Source organism: Macaca fascicularis, chromosome 12 (assembly GCF_037993035.2).
Source record: "Macaca fascicularis isolate 582-1 chromosome 12, T2T-MFA8v1.1".
In the NCBI taxonomy this organism is placed as follows: domain Eukaryota; kingdom Metazoa; phylum Chordata; class Mammalia; order Primates; family Cercopithecidae; genus Macaca; species Macaca fascicularis.
This window is the reverse complement of record NC_088386.1, coordinates 87038621-87060536: the sequence shown is the minus strand read 5'-3', so window position 1 is coordinate 87060536 and position 21916 is coordinate 87038621. Positions and strand designations below refer to the sequence as shown.

Below are 21916 nucleotides of genomic sequence, written 5' to 3'. Positions count from 1 at the left end.
TTCCTTAAAATGGTGATCTTAAAACTGAGGCACACCACTAGCTGGATAGCTCTGATCAGCTGCCATATACTGTAAAAGGAGTTTTCCTAACAACTTTGGCAGGGGTTATAATCATTTACCTTTGGTTATATCATACATAGTTTGCATGAGTACTTTTATTCCCATATTTTGTGTATGAAATCATTTAACTTAAGTAGCACTATCCCATTCAACTTCAATTCATATTAAAACTTTCTCTTCAAGGCATTTCTCTAATAATTAAACATTCCTATAAAAACGGACAATCCCAACACATGGCATACAAAACTGTGTAGTTGGGCAAACTAAAATGGAAACTTTATTTATTTATTTTTCAGATGGGATCTCACTCTGTCACCTGAGGCTGGAGCACAGTGGCTCAACCTCGGCTCACCGTAACCTCCGGCTCCCAGGCTCAAGTGATTTTCCTACCTCAACCTCCTGTGCTGGGACCACAGGCATGCGCCATCACATCTGGCTAATTTTTCGTATTTTTGGTAGAGACGGGGTTTCACATGTTGACCAGGCTGGTCTCAAACTGATGAGCTCAGGTGATCCCCCCCGCCTCAGCCTCCCAAAGTGCTGGGATTACAGGCGTGAGCCATTGCGCCCAGCCAGAAATTAAATTATTTAAGAACTACAGAATGCTGGAAATGGGAAGAACCATGGAATTAATCCAATTCAATCCTATCATTTTAAAGGTGAGAAACCTCGAGCCCTAGATGGTTACTCTCTGAATCATGATTTTAATTTTTTTTTTTTTACATCAGCTGCATAGTTTGACCAAATTAACTAAATAATAATTTTCAAAGGGCATTCTTCTGCTAGGGCTAGTCAGGAAGATCTCAGTGGCATCTGAGAGTGCCAGGATTCTGGGCTACCCATCTCCTCTTCAACCAGATCAGGTCTCATTTCACCGGTACCATCTTTGGAGTTCAGCATAACATTTCCTTTGAAGACGAAATGCCACTGTTATAAGAAAAATAAATGTGCACACTTTGGATACTTCAGTCAACTCTTTTTTTTTCCTTTCTTTTTTTAAGTCTAAACATAATTTTTTTCATTCTAACAATCCCAATAGCACCATGGGATGGTGAGGCAGGCAGGGGTAGGAAGAGGTTCAGATCTATGGTCCTCAAAAAACCTAGAGGACTCAAGAGGATAACCAGACTGTGGCTGGGGTGCACAAAGCCCTGAGTCATCATCTTACATTTTCCAAACTAATCAACCATGAGTCAAGAGGAGCAGGGACATCAGGGTTGTGCCGTGGGCGCCACAGCTCCCAAGCACTGACAGCACTGTCATTTTTATAAGAGACACTGAAAACCCCGTGTGGCGCTCATATACCCACTTTAGAAAACTCTGCACCTAGGCTAGTATGAGCAGACCTCATCTGACTGTGTTTTTCTTGTTGTTGTTGTTTTGTTTTTTTTACCTTTTACATAGAATATTTCACTTCCACAGTCAAAAATCATGTCTAAAGAAAGTTAAAAAAAACCTGTTTTACCTAACAAGTGTATCACATTCCAATCACTTAAATACACTGGAAGAGAAGCAACATTTCTCAAAGTAAGACTGAAGTACAGGTCTACTCCTTTTATTGAATAAATATTACTCCAAAAGTTATTAATTTAAAACCAATTATTTATATTTTGCTTTTTTATCATAAACATTTTGTTAAAGAAAATAACCCTTAGAGGATCTTTTTTCATACAGGATTCCCTTAAAGACCTACAGGACTTTAAAAAGATCTATAGAATATAGTAAGGCAAATATTTATTTAGCAAACTCCTAAAAAGTTTTTCCAAGGTAAAGATGTTAAGTGATCTTTAAAAATATTTATAAATTACATTATATTATAAAACAATCTGAAATGCAAAGCTTAAAGTTTAAAAATAAAGCAAGGAAACATTCTTATGCCTCAAGACACAAGTATCTAAACTATTCTACTATAAATACATGTTTTAGTATTCTGAACTTCTTTACAAGGACTCAAGAAAAATACTCACAGTTACTTATTACTCCTCCTAGCGGATCGCCTTTAAAGTCAAATTCAATATCCATATATTTGCCCTGCCAAAGAAAGATTCTGTGAATTTTCTAGTTCATCTCAAAATACTCACTCAGTGTACTTCTTAGAGAATAGCAGACTAAGCCTTTATTTTTCTACATTTGTTTAAATGTAACTAAGAAAGACACAGTTTATATAACCAAGATGCAAAACAACATGCCTCCATAAATAATTCATACTAAATACCCCGTTAGTTCAAAGCTAATATAACCCACTGCTAATTTAGGAACAAATCTTCTCAGCCACCATGTGACTTTTCCATTTCAGATTATCTTTCAAACTACTGGAGGATATGTACTCAATTCAAAAATAAAAACAGAAGAAAAAGAAGTCGTCTGTGTATATAGACTGGTTGGGAAGATAGTCTTTTTTTATTTGCAGAATATGTTTTAAGCCATTGCTAGGAACTTGAAACATATCAATAAATGAAACGTTCAGAGATCTGTTTTTATAACGACTCAAATCAAATACAAGATTATGTGTTATGAACAGGTCAGAAGCACACTGATCATTATTCCTTTTTTTGGCTTTTCACCCAGATTATAATAGCAATATATAACACAGGGTTCATTTTACACTTTATAGACAGTATCTTAAACACACAGACACACACACGGAGTTTAATATTCTGATTGTTAATACAAGATTATGTGTTATGAACAGGTCAGAAGCACACTGATCATTATTCCTTTTTTTGGCTTTTCACCCAGATTATAATAGCAATATATAACACAGGGTTCATTTTACACTTTATAGACAGTATCTTAAACACACAGACACACACACGGAGTTTAATATTCTGATTGTTAAAGAACTGGTCTATAATTGCCTAAAGAGTAACAAGTATAACAGAGTAACTGTGACAGATGTTTCTTGTTTGGAAAAGTGTGTGTGGTTCTAATAAGTAAAGTCTTTAGTTTTGTTTCATATCCTAAGAATTACTTTAACTCATTAATTTTCAAATGAGGGTAAGGGAGAAGAAATACAATCACATGGAACTCAGTCAACAATGCAATTTGTGCCTTTGTATCAGCTTACCCATGCTCTTGCACCTTCTCTTTTTTCATCATCACGGGTCATCTACCCTTTTAGGTCTGCACTTATTCATAAGGATATGTCTGTCAACCACTTCTTTAAAGCTGAAGTAGGCACAAGCGAAAGCACGGCATGGCTCCTGCCTTCAAGGAGCTTACTGTCTAGTGGGGGAATTGAGACAGGTCAACCGGACACTCCAGTCTAGGAGGATATGTCCTACAGTGGGTCCTGGTGCTATGCCAAAGAAGCAGGAACAAAGGGAGAGCAGGAAATCTGCCCCACCTTAACTGCAAAGTATCAGCAGAAGTGAGGTGGGCAAGGAGGTGGGAGACCAGGAAGGAGTAGGCGTTAAGAATTGGCAACCATGAGGATGAGTGGGAAACAAGGCTGGAGAGGGAAGTTGGAGCACATGATTACTTTGAGATATTCTCATCACAAAAAAGCCCTGTCCTTAAAGGCTCCTAAACAAGGATGTCATGATCAAACCTGCCTATTTACAAGATTTCCCTGGCTAGTATGGAATGAACAGGAAAGAAGCAAGAGTACATGTAGCTGACAGGAGGTGGCTACAGTGATTAGTGGAGAAATGTTGGTGGCTTTAAGTAGAAGTAGTCAAAGAGAAAAAGTAAACAGAATTGAGAGCTACCCGGAGAGTCACAGTAACAGGCCCAGGTTGGATGCAGGAGATGAGACAGGATAACAAAAAAAATTCAGTCCTGTGGCCCAGGCCACTGAGTGGACAGGGAGGACCTCCAAGAAGGTGGGAGACCAAGGAGGCAAAGCAGCTACAAAGGAGGGGAAGAATGGTTACTCTGTCAAAGGAGTCAGAGGTTGACCACGTAAGAGGGGATCCTTTTGATAGAAGGTGGTCCCTGGCCACATGAGGCGACAGAATCTACAGCCTAGGTAAAAGGAGCGTACATAGACATACGTATAGGCCAGGCACCAGAAAGCAGGATTAACTCAGTTTGAAGACCTGTATGATGACGATGGTGATTTCTGAGAAGTAGGCGTAACATCAAGAGCTGAGAGTAAAAAAATAGGAGGTTTGAGGAGAGTAGAATAAACACTGGAGAGAATGGAAAAGGATGCCAACCAGGGATAAACCAACTAGTGGCCAGCCCTGAGAATTCGGTTGATAGTGGAATGACATTCTTCCCACTAAGCCACTTCCTGATTACTCGCCAAAAGCTGGGTTCTGATCACGTTACTAGTCCACTCAGAAATAACTCATAGCTCAATTTGTCAAACTACAGCTGCTGTGGTGGGGAGGGGACCCTGTGAGGCATCTCCATGGGAACACTGGTTCAAAATGTGAGCTACGATGAGCAAGCATTAACTAGAACACGGCAGGGTCTATCAGACTACTCTGTGAAGAGGTCAAGGATTTCATTCCAGGTTAACTAGACCAACAAAGACTGGTTTGCAAGTCAAAGAAATTGCAATTTCCCCGGAGCACAAGTACATAAACCACTGTTATGTACAGTAGTAACTTTAAATACAGCAGAGTCCTGCTATAAAATTAAAACATAGGTATATTACTAGTCAAGTCACAGACCACAAAGCAGAGAAACTGCTAAAAACTGGGCATGAAATGATTTAGCCTATAATCAGGTATTAATCTCATATCCTAATACCCAAGTTATAATAGGATTTCTCTGAAGTTACTTAATAAACCAAATCACCTGCCAAGCCTTTCACTAGATTTCAAATATCACTAAGAAGTAACAGCCTTTTAAGTAATACGGGTTTCTACATTTTTATGGTCTATAGACTAAATATATTTGCAAATATTAAATACTGTGTGTGCATATAATTTGCAAACAGCAAAAATAAAATCTGTATCACATAAAGGAGCTTGATCATTAGAATTACTTCTATCACCCACACTTCACTTCTAATTCTATTTATGTAATGAGATTAGCCATGTTACCACAACAGGAAAAGGCACGGATCAAATCAGTTATAACAACTTAAGGGGCTAATCTGACGGAAAAAATTCACAGCCTTGGAATTAGGAACCTTACTTAGCCTGCTGTTTTCTAAACCATCAAAACTATCTCCACCTGAGGTCACTGTCCTGCCTTAAGCACAAAATAACCTTAAGGAGGAAAGAGCTAAATGGGATCTAAAAGAAGGTGGAGAAAGGTCAGGAAGGGTCTCAAGTAAGAAGGCATAAAAGATCATCAAAATTGTCCCTGATGGCAATCAGTAATGTATGTGAGAAGACGGTTCATAAAACAAACGATCTTTTATTATAAAAATGTATACATCAATTTCAAAACACCACCATCAGACTCAACATTTCCTGCAGCTGCATTCAGGCAGCTGTGTCTCTGTAAAGGGCAGAGGCACCAAAGAGCATGGCCCGGCTGGAGGAGCCCACTGCATCAACATGCAAGGCACAGGCCAGGGAGTAGTGGGGGATGAAGCTGGGAAGATGGACCCTGTCTAGCATTTTCCAACTCAATCAAGCTCAAAACACCAAACAGATTTGGTTTTTATTATTCAGTTCTACTCTACAGCCCCACACTCACCCCACACGCTTGCATTTATTGCCAAGCCTACAGACTTCACCTCTATTTAATTTTAAAATACATCCCATCCTTTCTGGACCCACTAAATAAGGGACAAGGGCTACGGTGCACCCTAACCCTAAACTTGAGACCCAGTTTACCTTTCTCTTAATTTCTGATTCTTGATTTCTAAATACCAAACTCAGATAAGTAAAGTGTTACTCTAAATAGCCTCATTTAAATTGCTTAAGGGATTTTATGATAGAAGACGTCAAGAAAACATGATAAAAATAGCTTGTTACTCCAAAAAGAATTCAAAAGGAAAATTCCAGAAACCAAGAGTCCTTATAGAACTTTGAGTCTTAATAGAGATGATGTTCCTCTTATTTTAAAAATGTGTGTATTAAGAAATATTAAACATCTACTGGTTGTTTAAACATACATGAGCTAAATATTAGTGTTAACACTTATGCTTATACAAATACTTACAAATCTAGAGGAGTTGTCATTCCTTACAGTTTTGGCATTTCCAAAAGCTAGTAGGAAAGAAACAGACGTATGGTTAAAAAAATAATAATAATCTCTTTTTTTTTTTTTTTTTTTTTTTTTTTTTTTTTTTTTGAGACGGAGTCTCGCTCTGTCGCCCAGGCTGGAGTGCAGTGGCCGGATCTCAGCTCACTGCAAGCTCCGCCTCCCGGGTTCACGCCATTCTCCTGCCTCAGCCTCCCGAGTAGCTGGGACTACAGGCGCCCACAACCGCGCCCGGCTAATTTTTTGTATTTTTAGTAGAGACGGGGTTTCACCGTGGTCTCGATCTCCTGACCTTGTGATCCGCCCGCCTCGGCCTCCCAAAGTGCTGGGATTACAGGCGTGAGCCACCGCGCCCGGCCCAAATAATAATAATCTCAAGCAGAAAGATAAAGCAAATACAGCATTTGAAATCTATGATTTCTGGAAAATACAACTTGTGGCAATGATATTTCTGTCCAAAACTTCCACAGAAATATACTTAACAGAAGTCTTAGTAAGTTGCTAAAGCTTCCATGTCTTACAAGTTCATAGAAAAAAAAAATCATTCCTATGATTCATGGAATTCAAGTATTACTGTAAACTTAACCTTATCTAATTCAACACCTTTTAACACTTTTACAGAGTAGTCAATTGAGTGACCAGGAAGCAAGGCTTCATGCTCTTCTAGGATTATCATCACTGAGTAAGGTTATTTCAGAGATTACTTATCATTATCAAAGGCTTTATGGAACTTGAAGTTTCCAGATCATGGGGAAAGGCATGTGAACCTTTAAATTGTTTAATTAATTTTAAAATAAAGCTATTTAAATATTATTAATTATATAGCTCTGGAATATAGGAAGAGTAAGATATTTGGAAACAATAGTCATTTCTAATAGGCTAAAAGTGCTTTCATCAGTTTATGTATATCAGACCTAGGTGAAACTTTCCAAACAACGAAGAGAAACAATTTGGCCCATAATGCAAAATAACAAATGTTCCAATCTTAGCTGTTTCCTGGAGACAAATCCCTCACAAGACTCCCTTTTAAATGAGGGCATTTAAGAACCCCAAGCTGACGCTGCCCCAGGCACAGTGCTCCTATTTAACACAGGGAACAGCACGGAGTCATAGAGTAAAAGGATTGTTTCACCAAGCCTGTGCACAAGATAGGAGCAAATTAACCTGGGCCATGGTAGTAGAAGATTAAGCAGCCTAAACGTAAGTCGTATAAGTAGAGGAGCTCCCTGTTTGATGCTCTGGAAGCCCCGCCCTGCCCATCTTTACCATTTCAAACTTGAATGTGCAAACTAATGACATGAGGCTAAAGTGCAGACTCAGGTTCAATGGGTCTGGGAAGGGGCATGAGATCCTCCATTTCTACCAAGTCTCCCACCTGCCCGGTCTATTACTGGGATCCAGGGCCCACACGGCAGCTAGCATGATAATGTGGTGAACAGAAATAAACTTTTGGGGTCAGAGGCTACGCATCAAATCTCTGGAGGTCTCCATAACTTCTTCAAATTAAACAGGGAGCAGATTAGACTACTGAGTGTTCAAATGAGACCTGTGGGCTAAAATCTGGACTGACTTTTGAAAGCAGTCACCTGATCAAGGAGAGAGGGTGTATGTTTACATATGTTAACTCTGGTAATTTAGCAGCCACACCTGATGCACTGTATTTTATATGGGGTGGCTTTTTTGTGTTTTTGTTTTTTTTTTGTTTTTTTTTTTTGTTTTTTTTGAGACGGAATCTCGCGCTGTGTCACCCAGGCTGGAGTGCAGTGGCGCGATCTCGGCTCACTGCAAGCTCCGCCTCCCAGGTTCACGCCATTCTCCTGCCTCAGCCTCCGAGTAGCTGGGACTACAGGCGCCCGCCACCACGCCCGGCTAGTTTTTTTTTGTATTTTTAGTAGAGACGGGGTTTCACCATGTTAGCCAGGATGGTCTCGATCTCCTGACCTCGTGATCCACCCGCCTCGGCCTCCCAAAGTGCTGGGATTACAGGCTTGAGCCACCGCGCCCGGCTTTGTGTTTTTGATTCTTAAAAAAATAGTTGCTCAAGCTCGGTTAAGACAACATTTACAAAGTCAACACAGGCAAAGCTCTTTGCCTTAGAGATGCTGCTTGGGCTGAGTATGGTTTGGTAGGTCCCCGGCAGCAAATTCTGTCTTCAACAGAAGATGAGCTGAGATGCTATACAGAGTGAAGAAATCTGCACACTAAAAATATTCAAAAAAGGATGCTTGCTGGAGAGGTTCCCGTGCTCATCCCATGTCCACCACCAGTTAAAAGGCTTTCATGAATGCAACCTTGATAATGGTGTGTATTGACCTAGTTATCATGAAGACTATGACATTTCTTGTGTTTTCACAGGCTAGTCTTTTGTGGTGGGTGTGAACATGCAGGGCTGCCAAGTTAGCTAACTTGCACAGCCCCAAGTCCAACTAGAGATGTTGATGCATAAAGGACAGTTTATTGTGGCTTGAAGGTCAGGGGCAAGTGAAGGAATTGCTTCAAAGAAACTTTATTCAGGGTGCTATTTGCAAGCCATAAACCATCTTTTCATCAAACAAATCTGAGTTGCACATTACTAAACACAACCCTAAACACTAAAGTCTTTTATTGTGAGCCACAGAATAAAAAGCAAGTGTTCCATTATAGAACACTTGAGACACATTCCTCAATTGGCTTTTTTTAAGTTCATTGTTCTAAATGTTCATTTACAGTAGCAGCTCCAGCTAAAAAGTAAAGCATTCCCATAAAAGATAATGCATGCCCACAGTAGACATTTCTTCCATTTCCTGCACTGGAGCCTAGTTCCAAATACCACCGAATAAAGAGCCAGATTCTGGTCACAGATGCAGGCTACAGCAATCTTCAGCATTTCTCCTTTACATCACAGCATTCTTAAAATAAGCATATACAGAAATACAGCAAATGTATAGCACCCTAACTTAAAAGCAAAAGGCAATAAACAAAAAGCCAAATATTGGAACAATAAAGTTGAGAGATACCGCTTTCCATAATAGCTTTGTTATTAAGATACTGAAATGGAGGAAAGATCAAAAACAGCATAATAGATGATTTGCCTTATTTCTCTCTTATGCTACTAACTGGGGATACAGATGCATGGTGTGTCCTTGTAATGGTGAAACTGAAGCATGGGAAGTGTGTCTCGGGGTCACAGTGAATACTCACTGTTCGGGAGCCTCTCTGAAAGGGCAGGAGAGGCTGAGCCTGAGTACAAACGACAACAGGGCAGGGTTTTAACCCTTCATACTGGGAAAAAGCAGTTCTGCTTTAATCCATGTTGAATCTCATCCTTCCATGACTTGGACCAAAAGATTCCACCTAACTACTTATCTAGGCTAGAGATTCTAATCGGGGTGGTTCTGACTCCCCAGGGGACACCTGATAATGTCTGGAGATACTTTCAACTGTAACAACTAGGGGCAGGGGTGCAACTGGCAGCTAACAGAGGTCAGAGGTGCACAGGACAGGCCATCCTACAATGCACAGGACATCCTCCCACAGCAACATGTAAGCAGTCCAACAGTGCTGAGGCTGAGAAACCTTACTCCACCACAACAAATATGTGAAGTGACAGTAGACATGCTTACAAGATAAAGCATTTTTTTTGAGACAGTCTCCCTTTGTCGCTTACAATATAAAACAAGTTTGCTTGTTTTTTTTCTTTCTTTCTTTGAGACACAGTCTTCCTCTGTTGCCCAGGCTGGAATGCAGTGGCGTGATCTCGGCTCACTGCAACCTCCGCCTCCCAGGCTCAAGCGATTCTCACATTTCAACCTCCCAAAGAAGTGGGATTACAGGCGTGTGCCACCACGCCCGGCTAAGTTTTATATTTTTAGTAGAGAAGGGGTTTCATCATGTTGGCAAGGCTAGTCTCGAACTCCTGGCCTCAAGTGATCCACCCACCTTGGCCTCCCAAAGAGCTGGGATTACAGGTACGAGACACTGTGCCCAGCCATAAAGCAAGTTTAATGGCTTGCCATCAATAGGAAAGACTTTGATGTACTGTTTCTAATGCCAAGGTAGTTCACACTGATGTTGTATGCCATTCTCCCTGGCATTAAGGAAACTCGTTTCTGGTTTTGTTTTCTGATGATGTTATGGGCTGAATGCTTATCTCCCCGCAAAATTCATATGCTGAAGCCCTAACCCTCAAAAAGCTAGCACTGGGACGGGGGGCTTGTGGGAAGGAATCAAGGTGAGCTGTGGTCCTGACGGGTGAGGCCCTCAGGATGGAACTGGTGGTCTTACGAGAAGAGATTCGAGAGAGCTTGCTCTCATCTCTCCCGACTCAAGCACAATGAAAAGGTCACGTGAGCATACAGCAAGATGGCAGCCACATATAAGCCAAGAAAAGAGGCCTCAGAATAAAACCTTCCTGGACAGCAACTTGATCTTGAACTTCTAGCTTCTAGAGGTTTGAGAAAATAAGTTTCTGTTGTTTAAGCCACCCCGTCTGTGCACTTTGTTATGGCAGCCCAAGCTGACTAAGACAGAGAACTAAATAGAGAATTTGTGCACTCTCCAGTCAGGTTTAGACTTTCTATGGCCCTGGAAAAAATGGGTCCTTAAGTGTTTCTCTGGGTGAGCCCTCATTTCTCTAACAACAAAAACAATCAGCCACAGGTGTTATCCTGAATAATAAAAGAGCACTGCACCATCACATGCAAATAATTGGTTGATTATTTTTAATCAAAATCTAAGTAATTCAAATAAAAATTGGGTGGGGAAGTGATTGTTAAGTGAGGAAGCTCATTTTACATTAGTAAACTATTCTGCTAAACACTTAGGCCAAGAGGTTCTAGAACACGGCTTATTTGCTCCTCAGGTCTTGGCCTGAATCTCTTCTTCCTTCCTCTTCCCTCCCAGAACACCTCCCAGCAGACCAGGTACTCAAAGCACCCGTATAACTGAATCTACTGTTCAAGTCACACCGACTGCATGTACATAACACATCCTACCTTCCAGGACAGGGTTGGACTGTAAAAGCTGTTCTTTAACTTGATTAACTTCTGCTCCTTTTCCACAAACAGCTGCCACATAGGACATGACAAGCTTGCTGGCCTCTGTGGATGAAAATAAGCCATATTAATCAATAACACAGAAATTTAAAAAATCTTTTTGGGGAGGAGGAAATGTGGGGGAGAAGACCCAATAATGGCATTTTCAAATGTCTTTATTCCTAGAGAAGTAAATAATGTTTTGGAAACCTTTTAAATATTTGTGCTTTCTATTTAGTGACATGTCATTAATTCAGACATAATAAACACTGTGTTTAAAGTTTATCACTGGGCTGTTAAAAAACTGCTTAGTAACATGACCAACAAAATATCAGAATTATCTTCTTAAAGCAGTCATTTATATGCAATTACTATATTATATACTGATAAGCCAAAAATAACTTGGTAACCTGGGTATCTTTACCAAACGTATTTTTAAAGTTTAGAAGACTGCTCTTCTTCAAAGATATGTTCCAATTCATATGTTCCAAGTCATTTGCTCGGCCAGGTGCAGCGGCTCCCACCTGTAATCCCAGCAACTTTGGGAGGCTGAGGCAGGTGGATCATGAGGTCAGGAGTTTGAGACCAGTCTGACCAATATGTTAAAACCCCATCTCTTCTAAAATACAAAAATAAGCCGGGCATGGTGGTGCGCACCTGTAGTCCCAGCTATTTGGGAGGCTGAGGCAGAAAGAGAGCTTGAACCCGAGAGGCGGAGGTTTCAGTGAGCCGAGATCGTGCCACTGCACTCCAGCCTTGGTGACAGAGACTCTGTCTCAAAAAAAAAAAACACCAAAAACCAAAAAACTGGTTTGCTCATAATTAGACCAAATTCATAATTCTTCAACTTAATTCAAAAACTAAGCAGCCAATGTAAGGATTTAATAAGAAAAAAACACAGCCTTTTACAGGCATGGTAGTCTTAATAGGCTTCACTAGCAATAATATTACAAAAGCTGCTAAAGAATAGGCCACAGGAGGCAAAGGATAAAACCACCTAAAATTTTTTTAGCTCAAACTGGGGAGGTGGACAAATCATGTCTTTGGTGGTTTTATCCTTTCCCTACCAGTCCGTGTCCCTCTCTCAGCATCTGCCTACTAGCTTCTGATTCTTTTAACACTGAATTCTAAGGAATGTTAATAGATATTTAAGGAAAATGAGGTCCACAGTGGATGTGGAGCCACAGCGAGTCAGATGCAGTGAAACCACTTTCTTTATCAAAAGGCTTCTCAAAGCTTTTAATATGATCGTGTACACTGGTGAACTCTAAAAAAGGATCTAGAATGCTCTGTTTCCCTAATTTATTTGCTATGGAATCTGTTTTCCATAGGGCTGTCCTAATTAGTTGTTCCATAACCAGGACCCAGAAAATGCTTGACTATTTTATGTTGGCAGAAGAAAACATATTCCCTGGTCTGGGTAGTTGAGGTAAGGAAACCAGTCTCTCCAAATCCTGCTTTGTCTCAAGTCTTTGCTTTACTGCCACTGTCAGTGGGCAGGTGAGCCTCCTCCAAGTTGGAGGAAGGGTCTCTCTGCCTACAGGTGTAATGAGGCAATCTTAACTGTCTCACAGGAGACTTGCAGATGGATTCCGGTCCCATCTCCCACCATTGGGAAAATAATACATGAACAACTGGAACGCCACTTTAAGCACATTGCCCGACGTGTTCCTTAGGGCTTTTGCGCAACCTAAAACCATCAACCAATAGGAGCCACTGAAGACCAAGAATCTATGCAGGTCACATAAAGTTCTCAAGTCCTAAGGTGTCTGTTTCTGGAGTACTGGCAAATACATTTCCGTTTTTCAAGGGGGAAGGAAACAATCTCATGGAGCACAGAACTATGGTGGGACATTAGGTACGTCTTCAATGGTTGGAGGTAACTCTCTCCAATTTGCTTCCTGGGTAATGAAAAGGAATCCAAATAGGATATCTGGTCATCCGTGTGGTTGATTTCTGCTGTCTCCCTTTAAAGACTGTAACTGAGAAACAACCATCTTTCCATCTCTGCAGTACCCTTCTTTCACAGGGCACTCACTGTCCACATAACACAACCTCCAACGCTTAAAGTTCCTCAACTACATTTTCCATTATTCTCATGGTTTAACTAGAAAAAAGTGGGTGCATTATACATAGATAATCCTATTAAACCATTCAGGCTGTCCTGAGCCATCACTTACAGACAAAGACTTTATATACTACCATATTTCATTTCACTCCTGGGGGCCACATTGCCCTCTACCCTCCAGTCCGAAGTATAGCTCTTCTCTGCTCACTTCAGGATACTTTCTAGGCTCTCTTTCAATTCAGGTGAGGCTGTCCTCCTAGCAGATTCCTAACATCCGTTGCTATCTAGTCTCCAGCCCTGGGGCAGCTCTCTTCAATCACCCACGCATCCAACTCTGCAGTCTGGCCCTGGAAGCAATCCCCTCCAGGCCTGCTTTCTCATCTTTCTGCTTTCTCAGCTGCATTCTCTGTTCCCCATCCCCACCTGAACTCTCACATATATTATGTATATGCTTCTTTCTTGACATAAATTTCTGGCCTGTCTATCCATTGTAATACCAGGAGACTGAAAACATTTATCAGCAAAGTAACTGCCTTAAACAGTGGCAAATATACAAACATACTAACGCGCACACACACAAATACACAATCACACATTTTAAATGAAAAGTTTTCTTTTAGGTAAACTGACAAAAAATATATAAAGTTTAGGTCAGGCTCTTTTGTTTATTCTAGTAATTATAGACCTTACTGTGGCCAAACCTCAAAACCTCAAAATTCACATTCATGGCTACAACGAGTCCTCTGAAAACCTGTTCTGGTCCAGGATGAACTTAGAAGACAACTGCTTTAGCAGGGTGGTGGTGGTGGGGTAGGGGGTGGCGATCAGCCAACCAAGAATGAGAATCTTTTGGTGGCTACTAGAATTGATTTGACCTCTCAGAGACCTTTTTAATGGCCAGAACAAGATGGGATCAAGTTCTCTCAGGGTCAAATGTGTTTGAAAATGGCACCAGGAGCAGATCTCCTGGAATTTGGGTCAGGCTTACATCATTTGGCTGTTAAAGTATATATAAACCCATAATATCTCCTGGCATATAAAGATGGATTAATTTAAACTGAAATTAAGAATCACTTTATGAACTTTAAAACCTATTTAAGCAATTCAAATAAAATTTTTAAATATAGTTTGAGGATAAAGTTCAAGTTGTTTAATAATTTATTTCCAAGTTGTTATAAATATCTTCAGATTCTTAACCATTTTCAGGAATTGTACGACTGGGCTCATCTTAATAAGTCATTTTTGGAAGCTGGTATTAACAGTATTTTCTCCAGAAAAATCACACTATTTAAAAGAGACAACTCCTATAATTTTTTTTTCCTGACATAATACTTGACCTTTAACTCAAGTAGTTCATTACACAGGCACTACTTTAGAGAAATTAATAAACCAGTAAGAATGAATTACAAGGTCCAACATAGTTTAAGGAACTGTTTTCATAATATTTTACCACGCTGGAAACCGGAAATAACAGTTATCTCATGAGACTTTGTACTTCATTTCCCTTTGACTCTTTGGTGCTAAAGTTCAAATGAATTTGAATCTGTATTCAAATATTATATACTTACACAAATCAAATCTTTACATGATAAGCTCTATAACGAAAAACTATTTCTGAGAAGAATAAAAAATTGAGTATCATCCACCATATTTCAAAGTCTGGTTTTTGAATTATGTTGACTGTTAAATATAAGAATATTGTCATTTAAAATAGACAAAATGTAACAGTATTGTTTAGAATCAATTCTTGGTTCATCATTTTCTCTAACTCATAGATACTTTACATATGTAAACTTACGTACATATATATATTTTATATATATATGTTTGAATGTAACTTGAATCTTAAAATTCATCAACGACTGGACTAACAAAATATATGAAGTCTTTGGGGTCAAAATCTCTTCTCATCAGAAAATGGCAGAACATTTAGGGTTTAACACATATTCCTCACTAATGGACAAAGTGCCTGTTACAAAATACTTCTGGATCAGAGTATCTAGATCAGAATTAATTTCTACAAACAATGGAAGGATGACAGTTTAAATCTGTGAGGATTTTAAAGTCCTGTAAGGGTAAGAATAACTAATTGAATTCTGTATTCTCTGACACCTTGCACTGTACTGTGAATAATATGTATTATCATGTAATTATCACATAACATAGAATCAGATACATTCATACATAATAATCTTTTTAATGAAAAAAAGCACTGTGAAGTAGTGGAAGGTGAATGAGAAAGGGAAAAGAATTCAAGGAAAGACAATTGTGATGATGATAAAAGGATGGGAATCTCACGCCTAAGATACCTAAACCTATGTATGTTAACGGAGCAGGCTCCACATGGATTCAATCACTGTGTCAGGGGAAAAAAGGCATGATAACAGGCAAGGCTTATTCTGCACTTTTTTCACAGAGCTTCTAATAAATTCATCCAGGAGTAACAGGTCTCTATGGATAAATTCATAGATACAGGCAATATCACATATGTCGCATATTGATCTACAGGTCATATGGCATATAGAGAGGGCCATACATTTATTCATACACATGTATTTATCTACTTCTTCACCCCTCCATTCCTCTAGTTAAGACACCAAAGTTTTTCTAGGAATTGAGCTTTTGTAGGTCTGGTGGTTCGGAGCCCTAAACCAGAGTTTAGGGCTAAAGAGTAAATGCCTAAATCAATGAGGCCACGTTTGTGTGCAACAAAACAAGCACTCTGTAGCTTGGAGAAGCCACCTTTTAGCAGTCCGGAGTCTGCTGTGCTGCAAAATAACCCAGCTCCTGCACATCCAAATGGATCTAACAGCAGTGAACTGTTCCAGAGTACTAAACGCATGGGCCCTGCAATGAGAGATGCAGTCTTTGCTATAAGGGAAGTCACAACTGGTGATGTTTTTACTGAAACAAGCCTGTATGTCATCCTCTTCTGAAAGAGGGCCACAAAATCTCTGATAATTTATATAAAACACACAGATAGAAAGGGGTCTTTCTCACACAGGGGAGAAACAAAACAAAAGCTCACTACATTTTGGCCTTGACGTCACGTATCTATTCTGCTTCAATGTGGGCATTTTCAACACTGTGAAATGCTCACCAATGTTTTGTTTTTTTGTTTTTTTTTTTTTGAGACGGAGTCTCGCTCTGTCGCCCAGGCTGGAGTGCAGTGGCCGGATCTCAGCTCACTGCAAGCTCCGCCTCCTGGGTTCACGCCATTCTCCTGCCTCAGCCTCCTGAGTAGCTGGGACTACAGGCGCCCGCCACCTCGCCCGGCTAGTTTTTTGTATTTTTTTTTAGTAGAGACGGGGTTTCACCGTGTTAGCCAGGATGGTCTCGATCTCCTGACCTCGTGATCCGTCCGTCTCGGCCTCCCAAAGTGCTGGGATTACAGGCTTGAGCCACCGCGCCCGGCACTCACCAATGTTTAGGCTACAGTAAGTCAGTGGCATCTCTGTCACTGTCTAGTTGGAGAACCACTGCAGATATGTAAGGTCATTTGGGGTTTAGAACCAAAGGTCTTAATGAGCAAGGCAGGCTTCATAACTCTTCTAGCAGATGGCTGAAGAGTTCCTAGAAACTGAAGTAACTGTAAAATTAGAAACCAAATAATTATGTTTCCTAATGTTGGGATCATCTTCTCAGGCTCAGAGATTTACTCTGACGTCCCTGGAAAAATGTAGTTTTGATAGTTCCCTCATATTCTGCCTCCCTGCCCCCATCAGTGCTTGAAAAGTTCTCCACAAACCATTTGTATCCATGGGAGTGAATTGTGAGTTCAACGCCTAAAAATACTTGGGCACTTTTATGAGGTCTGATGAATTTTTTATTTAGCACAGCAGTAATGAATTAAATAGCACCCCAAAGCACTCAAAAGAGTTCATGCCTCTCCCTAAGTGGCCACGTTATATAACTCTGCAGCTTAAGAGTGTCTCCAATGTTTAAGACCAATAACATCATCATCTGCCAAGAAGGGTTTACGACCCAGTTAAGTTAATTACTTCTTATAAAATAAGCCCTCTAATACTACATGGTGGTTCTATACAAACTATTAAGTAAAGACTTTTATTGAAAGGAGATATTATATCTCAAGCACATAGCACATTCCAGGCCTTCAATAAATGTTAATGGTCGTCTTTATTTACTAAAACAAAATTTTCAATAAACACATGTACACAAAAACAATTTTAGTGCATAAGATGATATGACATTTCAAAATGGCCTGGCATCCCTCTTCTGCTCAAAACTGAGATGAAACCCCCACTCCAAATTCCTTGTATAACTGTATACTGAAATGTATATATTATCTTCTATCATTTTATTTTCCTGTAAGTAATCTCCACAAAACAGAGACTTTAAACACACACATTCTTGGCTTTACTCAATTGATAGACTAAAGACAATTAAAACCATCAGAAAATATTAAGCAGTTTTTGTATCACTGCTTTAAAAAAGAAAGAAAATAGAGTAAGCAAACCACTGTTATGTCTACAGTGGACTGAGAGGTGAAGAAGCTGTTGGGCTCTATAAGTGAAAAGGACTCAAGGGCTAGGTGCTACCAAGCATGTAGCTAAGTGGGTATTCAAAAGGAACCACTGCCAGGAGCAGTATCCACCTCCTGGCACCAGGCGTCTTAGTGATAACAGACAGCTGAAGCACCCAAGATGGGTTCATCACGGGGTCCAAGAAGCACAGAGGCTCAAAAACAACACAAATGCTTTGAGTGACTTCTAGGCAGTGTTACTCAAAGTATGGTCCAAGGACCAGCACGATTCAATGTTGGTCAATCCACAGACTATTACTGATCTACACATGCAAGTAGGCTTTTAAAAGTTTCTGTAGTAATTTAGTTGGTTGTTTTGCCTGTTGAAACTAAAAGAAAAAATTAAGGTTTAAATGCTCTATTTTGTCTATTATTTCATTTTTCTAGTAATGATGAACATGAGATTTGGAACTGGTGCTTCACTGCAGATTTGGGAAGCAAAGCTCTAGGGTCTCTGTTGTACCCTCCTCCAGCCTCCTCCCTGAAGCAGCACCTAATTCTATGTGCTGGAAACACAATGGCCCTACCAGAGGAAAGGATGACAAGCCCTGGGAAGCACTGTCCATTTTCCAGCTTATGACAAAGGGCAACGGGATCCCCAGAAGGACTAAGTCCAGGGAAGATGACAAGGAGAAGAGGATTTCATGTGGTGATTTGGGCACTGAAACTAATAGGACAAATTGTCAAGCAGAAAAATATCAAGAGACGATTACAAAAAAGAAGAATGAACTCCATTCTACTACTAGAGTTCTACCAGAGAAATAGGGTAGTGTTTATTTTTTTCCTAAGAAAAATGGATGCCAATCCTCTGAAACAGCACTAGCAACCTCCACTCAGTTTTTCAGTAAGCAAGATACATGAGCCCACCAGGAGATGGAATCTGGCTCCAGGAGGAAGTAGTAGTGTTAACAACTCTCTGAGAAGGCGGATGTCACATACTGACATAGCTAATTAGTGGATGTGCTGTCGTCTCAGAACACATGTTCCAGAGGAGACGAAGAATTGGCCAAGACCCATCAAACCAATGACCGCAACCCACTTCTGATGACTCATTTAGGAACGAACTGATACAATTAGAATATCCTAAAAAAATCATTAGTCACAAAGAAGGCTGACTAAAAAGCTAAAGAATATAAGGATGAAAGAGGCTTAGGAATATTTTCTTTTCTTCTTCCAAGTGAAAATAAAAATGAAGCAATATGAAGTGAATATGTGTGCTTGTAAATAGAGTCAAACAGGACGGGGGGAGGGTTGAGCATGAGATACAGCATCAGTACAAATGCCTTCAGCAAGGAACAGAGTTTCTAACTTGCCTTGCCACCATTTTCATTGGTCAACCTGGAGACAAACAAAAAGCTGTACTGCTTCTAAGAATTAAACTGTTTCACCTGAAAGAACTGGTTAGTGACATGGAAGGGGTAAAAGCATTTTCTCAAGATGCCCATGTCCTGTAGTTTCCCACAGGTTCAGAGACAGAGAGAGAGAGAAAGAGAGAGAGAGAGAGAGAGAGAGAGATCTGAACAAGCAAAGACTGGGGTCTGTAAAATGGAATTGGGGTAATCAAGAGAGAAAGGAGAGAAACCCATTAGACATTGCTACAAATAATCCTCACGAGAGAGAATGGTAGGTGGCTTGTGAGTGTCCATGTGGACAAAAAGAAAAGGAAGAGAGAGCCTGGTATGAGATATATTCCAGAGCCAGAACTGACAAAATTGAGAAATGGATTTGATGTGGGAAATACAGGAAATGAAGAAATCATGGATAACAAACATTTCTAGTGTGATAACTAGGTTGACTAGTGGTCTCATTTACTGAGATCAGAAAGGTTGGTTACAGGAGGGTAAAGACAGAAATCAAGAGTTCCATTTTGTACATGCTTAGTCTGAGATGCATGTGAGACCCCAAGTGGAGATGTGAGACAGGCAGTAAATACATTAGATGGGAGATCAGCCAAGAGGTATTTTAATTAGAAGTATAAATGTAGAACACATTAACATTATTGAATAGTTGAGAATGCCTAAGGAGAGAAGTAGAGAAAGATAAAGATACCCAGAACTAAGCAAATCAACTAATTTTTAGTAAGATAGACTTGTATTTTAAATGAGACCTGGCAATTTTCATACACATCAGTCTTTGGCCCGGTCTGTTTAGTGTTTTTGTCAATTACTTAAATAAAGACAGGAGGCTGGCTCCTTGGATTAGTGCATGGTGTTCATTCAATTATTCAAATATGTACTGATTGCCTACTGTATGGCAGGCATTAAATTAGCTAGTAGAAATACAATACAAAATCCATCCCTTAAGAAGTCATGGGAAGCTAGCTGAAGGAGACTTACCAACACGGGCAAAGTAGTATGGCACTCAGAAAGAACCATGTTCAAGAACTCCTCTGTACCATGTTCAAGGTACAGAGATGCAGCTTAGTACAGTGGATAAAAGCAGGGACTCTAGGACTACACTACCTGCATTCAAAATCCCAGCTTTGCCACTTATTCACTGTATAAGTTTTGGCAAATTGCTTAACGTTTCTGTGTTCCTATTTTCCCATCATAAAAATTGAAATAACAAAAATACTTATCTCATACATGTAAATAAGCACACTGCCCAGCACGTGGTAAGTGCTGAATGTGGGTTAGCTAGTATCATTATTACTCAGCAAAATGACAGCAATCCTAAGAGAAGGGAAAGAATCAGCATTTGTCAGCTTCTCAAGAGGTTATAACAATGGACCAAAACTAATAAAAATAAATACAATATTCTACATGTAAGTTTAAAATAATTTTGTTCATCAATACTAGATTGAGCAGATCTGACCTAATGGAAGTTACTGTGGAAAAAAAAAAAATCCTGTAATATCTTACTTGGTTTAAAGACCTGTATGAGTCAATACATGCTTTATATTAATAGAAGCCCAGGGTCCACATTAAGAGGGATAACAGGCCAGGCACGGTAGCTCATGCCTGCAATCCCAGCACTTTGGGAGGCCAAGGTGGGCGGATCATCTGAGGTCAGGAGCTCGAGACCAGCCTGGCCAACATGGTGAAACCCCGTCTCTACTAAAAATACAAAAATTAGCTGGGCATGTGGTGGGCACCTGTAATCCCAGCTGCTTGGGAGGCTGAGGTAGGAGAATCACTTGAACCCAGGAAGTGGAGGCTGCAGTGAGCCAAGATTGTGCCATTGCACTCCAGCCAGGGCTACAAGAGTGAGACTCTGTCTCAAAAAGAAAAAGAAGGATAAGAGTTCCACCACAACCAGGACCAAATCTCAAGTATTCTGTTTACTTTTTGGTATGCAATTCCATGAAGCATATTGACAAATTAGGATGTTTCCAGAACAGGACCAAGACAATGAGATATGTGTAAGATCCAATTCTTCTTGTAATGTGCTCTCATAAGCACCATGTGATTTTCCTTTACTCCACTTATGTTTTGCATGTAATTTGTACGTATAGGTGCATACATATATGTCTATGCAAAGAGCTATTGTTTATCTCCCCTACTAAACTAAATGTGATAAGGGCAAGGTCAGTGTCTATGTCCCTAGTACAGTACCTTTCACCAAGTTGGTACTCAGTAATTTTTTTCTGGATGAATGAATAAGTCAATGTGTAGAAAATGAGAAAATTTGAAGAAAAGGGATTTTTAGCCCTAGGAAGATAAAATGGTTGATTTCAAATAACTGAGTGATTGTCCTGTAGAGGATAAGGCAGACTAATATGGTAAAGTTCCAGATAGCAGACTGAAGACCAATGGGCAGAGGCAGAATTGAACTCTAGGTAAGGAAGAATTTTTGTTAGCTGAACCTGTACGACAATTCCAGGGCGGCGCCATTCAAAGCGGTGAGACTTCATCACTACAAAAGGAGTCTGGCTATCCCATGTGGAGGAGCCTAAACCAGATGGTTTACAACTAAAATCCCTTCAACAATATGACACCATGTTTTCTGTTACCTAAGGCTCTTACATGCCAATCCTTTTCCCTTCATTTCTGACCACCTAGAGCCTAGAACCTGCCTAGCCCTGCAAAACAGTGGTGCTCAGTGTCTCCAAAGGGCTCAAGAAAGGAGGCTGGACACACTCATCTAACCACTCTTTCTTCAGCTGCATAGGGTAGAGGGAGG

General features: G+C 40.1%; 1 protein-coding gene across 8 annotated transcripts in view; it reads right to left on the bottom strand.

The window, feature by feature from the left end:
- MYO1B (myosin IB) overlaps positions 1-21916 on the bottom strand; it is a 182627-nt gene that overhangs the window by 73048 nt on the left and 87663 nt on the right. For all 8 annotated transcript variants that reach the window (XM_005573782.4, XM_045368338.2, XM_005573785.4 and 5 more), the window contains exons 5-7: positions 11145-11249; positions 6130-6176; positions 2028-2091 (exon numbers count right to left, since the gene is read on the bottom strand). In XM_005573782.4, coding sequence (XP_005573839.1) covers positions 2028-2091; positions 6130-6176; positions 11145-11249 — 216 coding nt within the window. The remainder of the gene's footprint in view (positions 1-2027; positions 2092-6129; positions 6177-11144; positions 11250-21916) is intronic.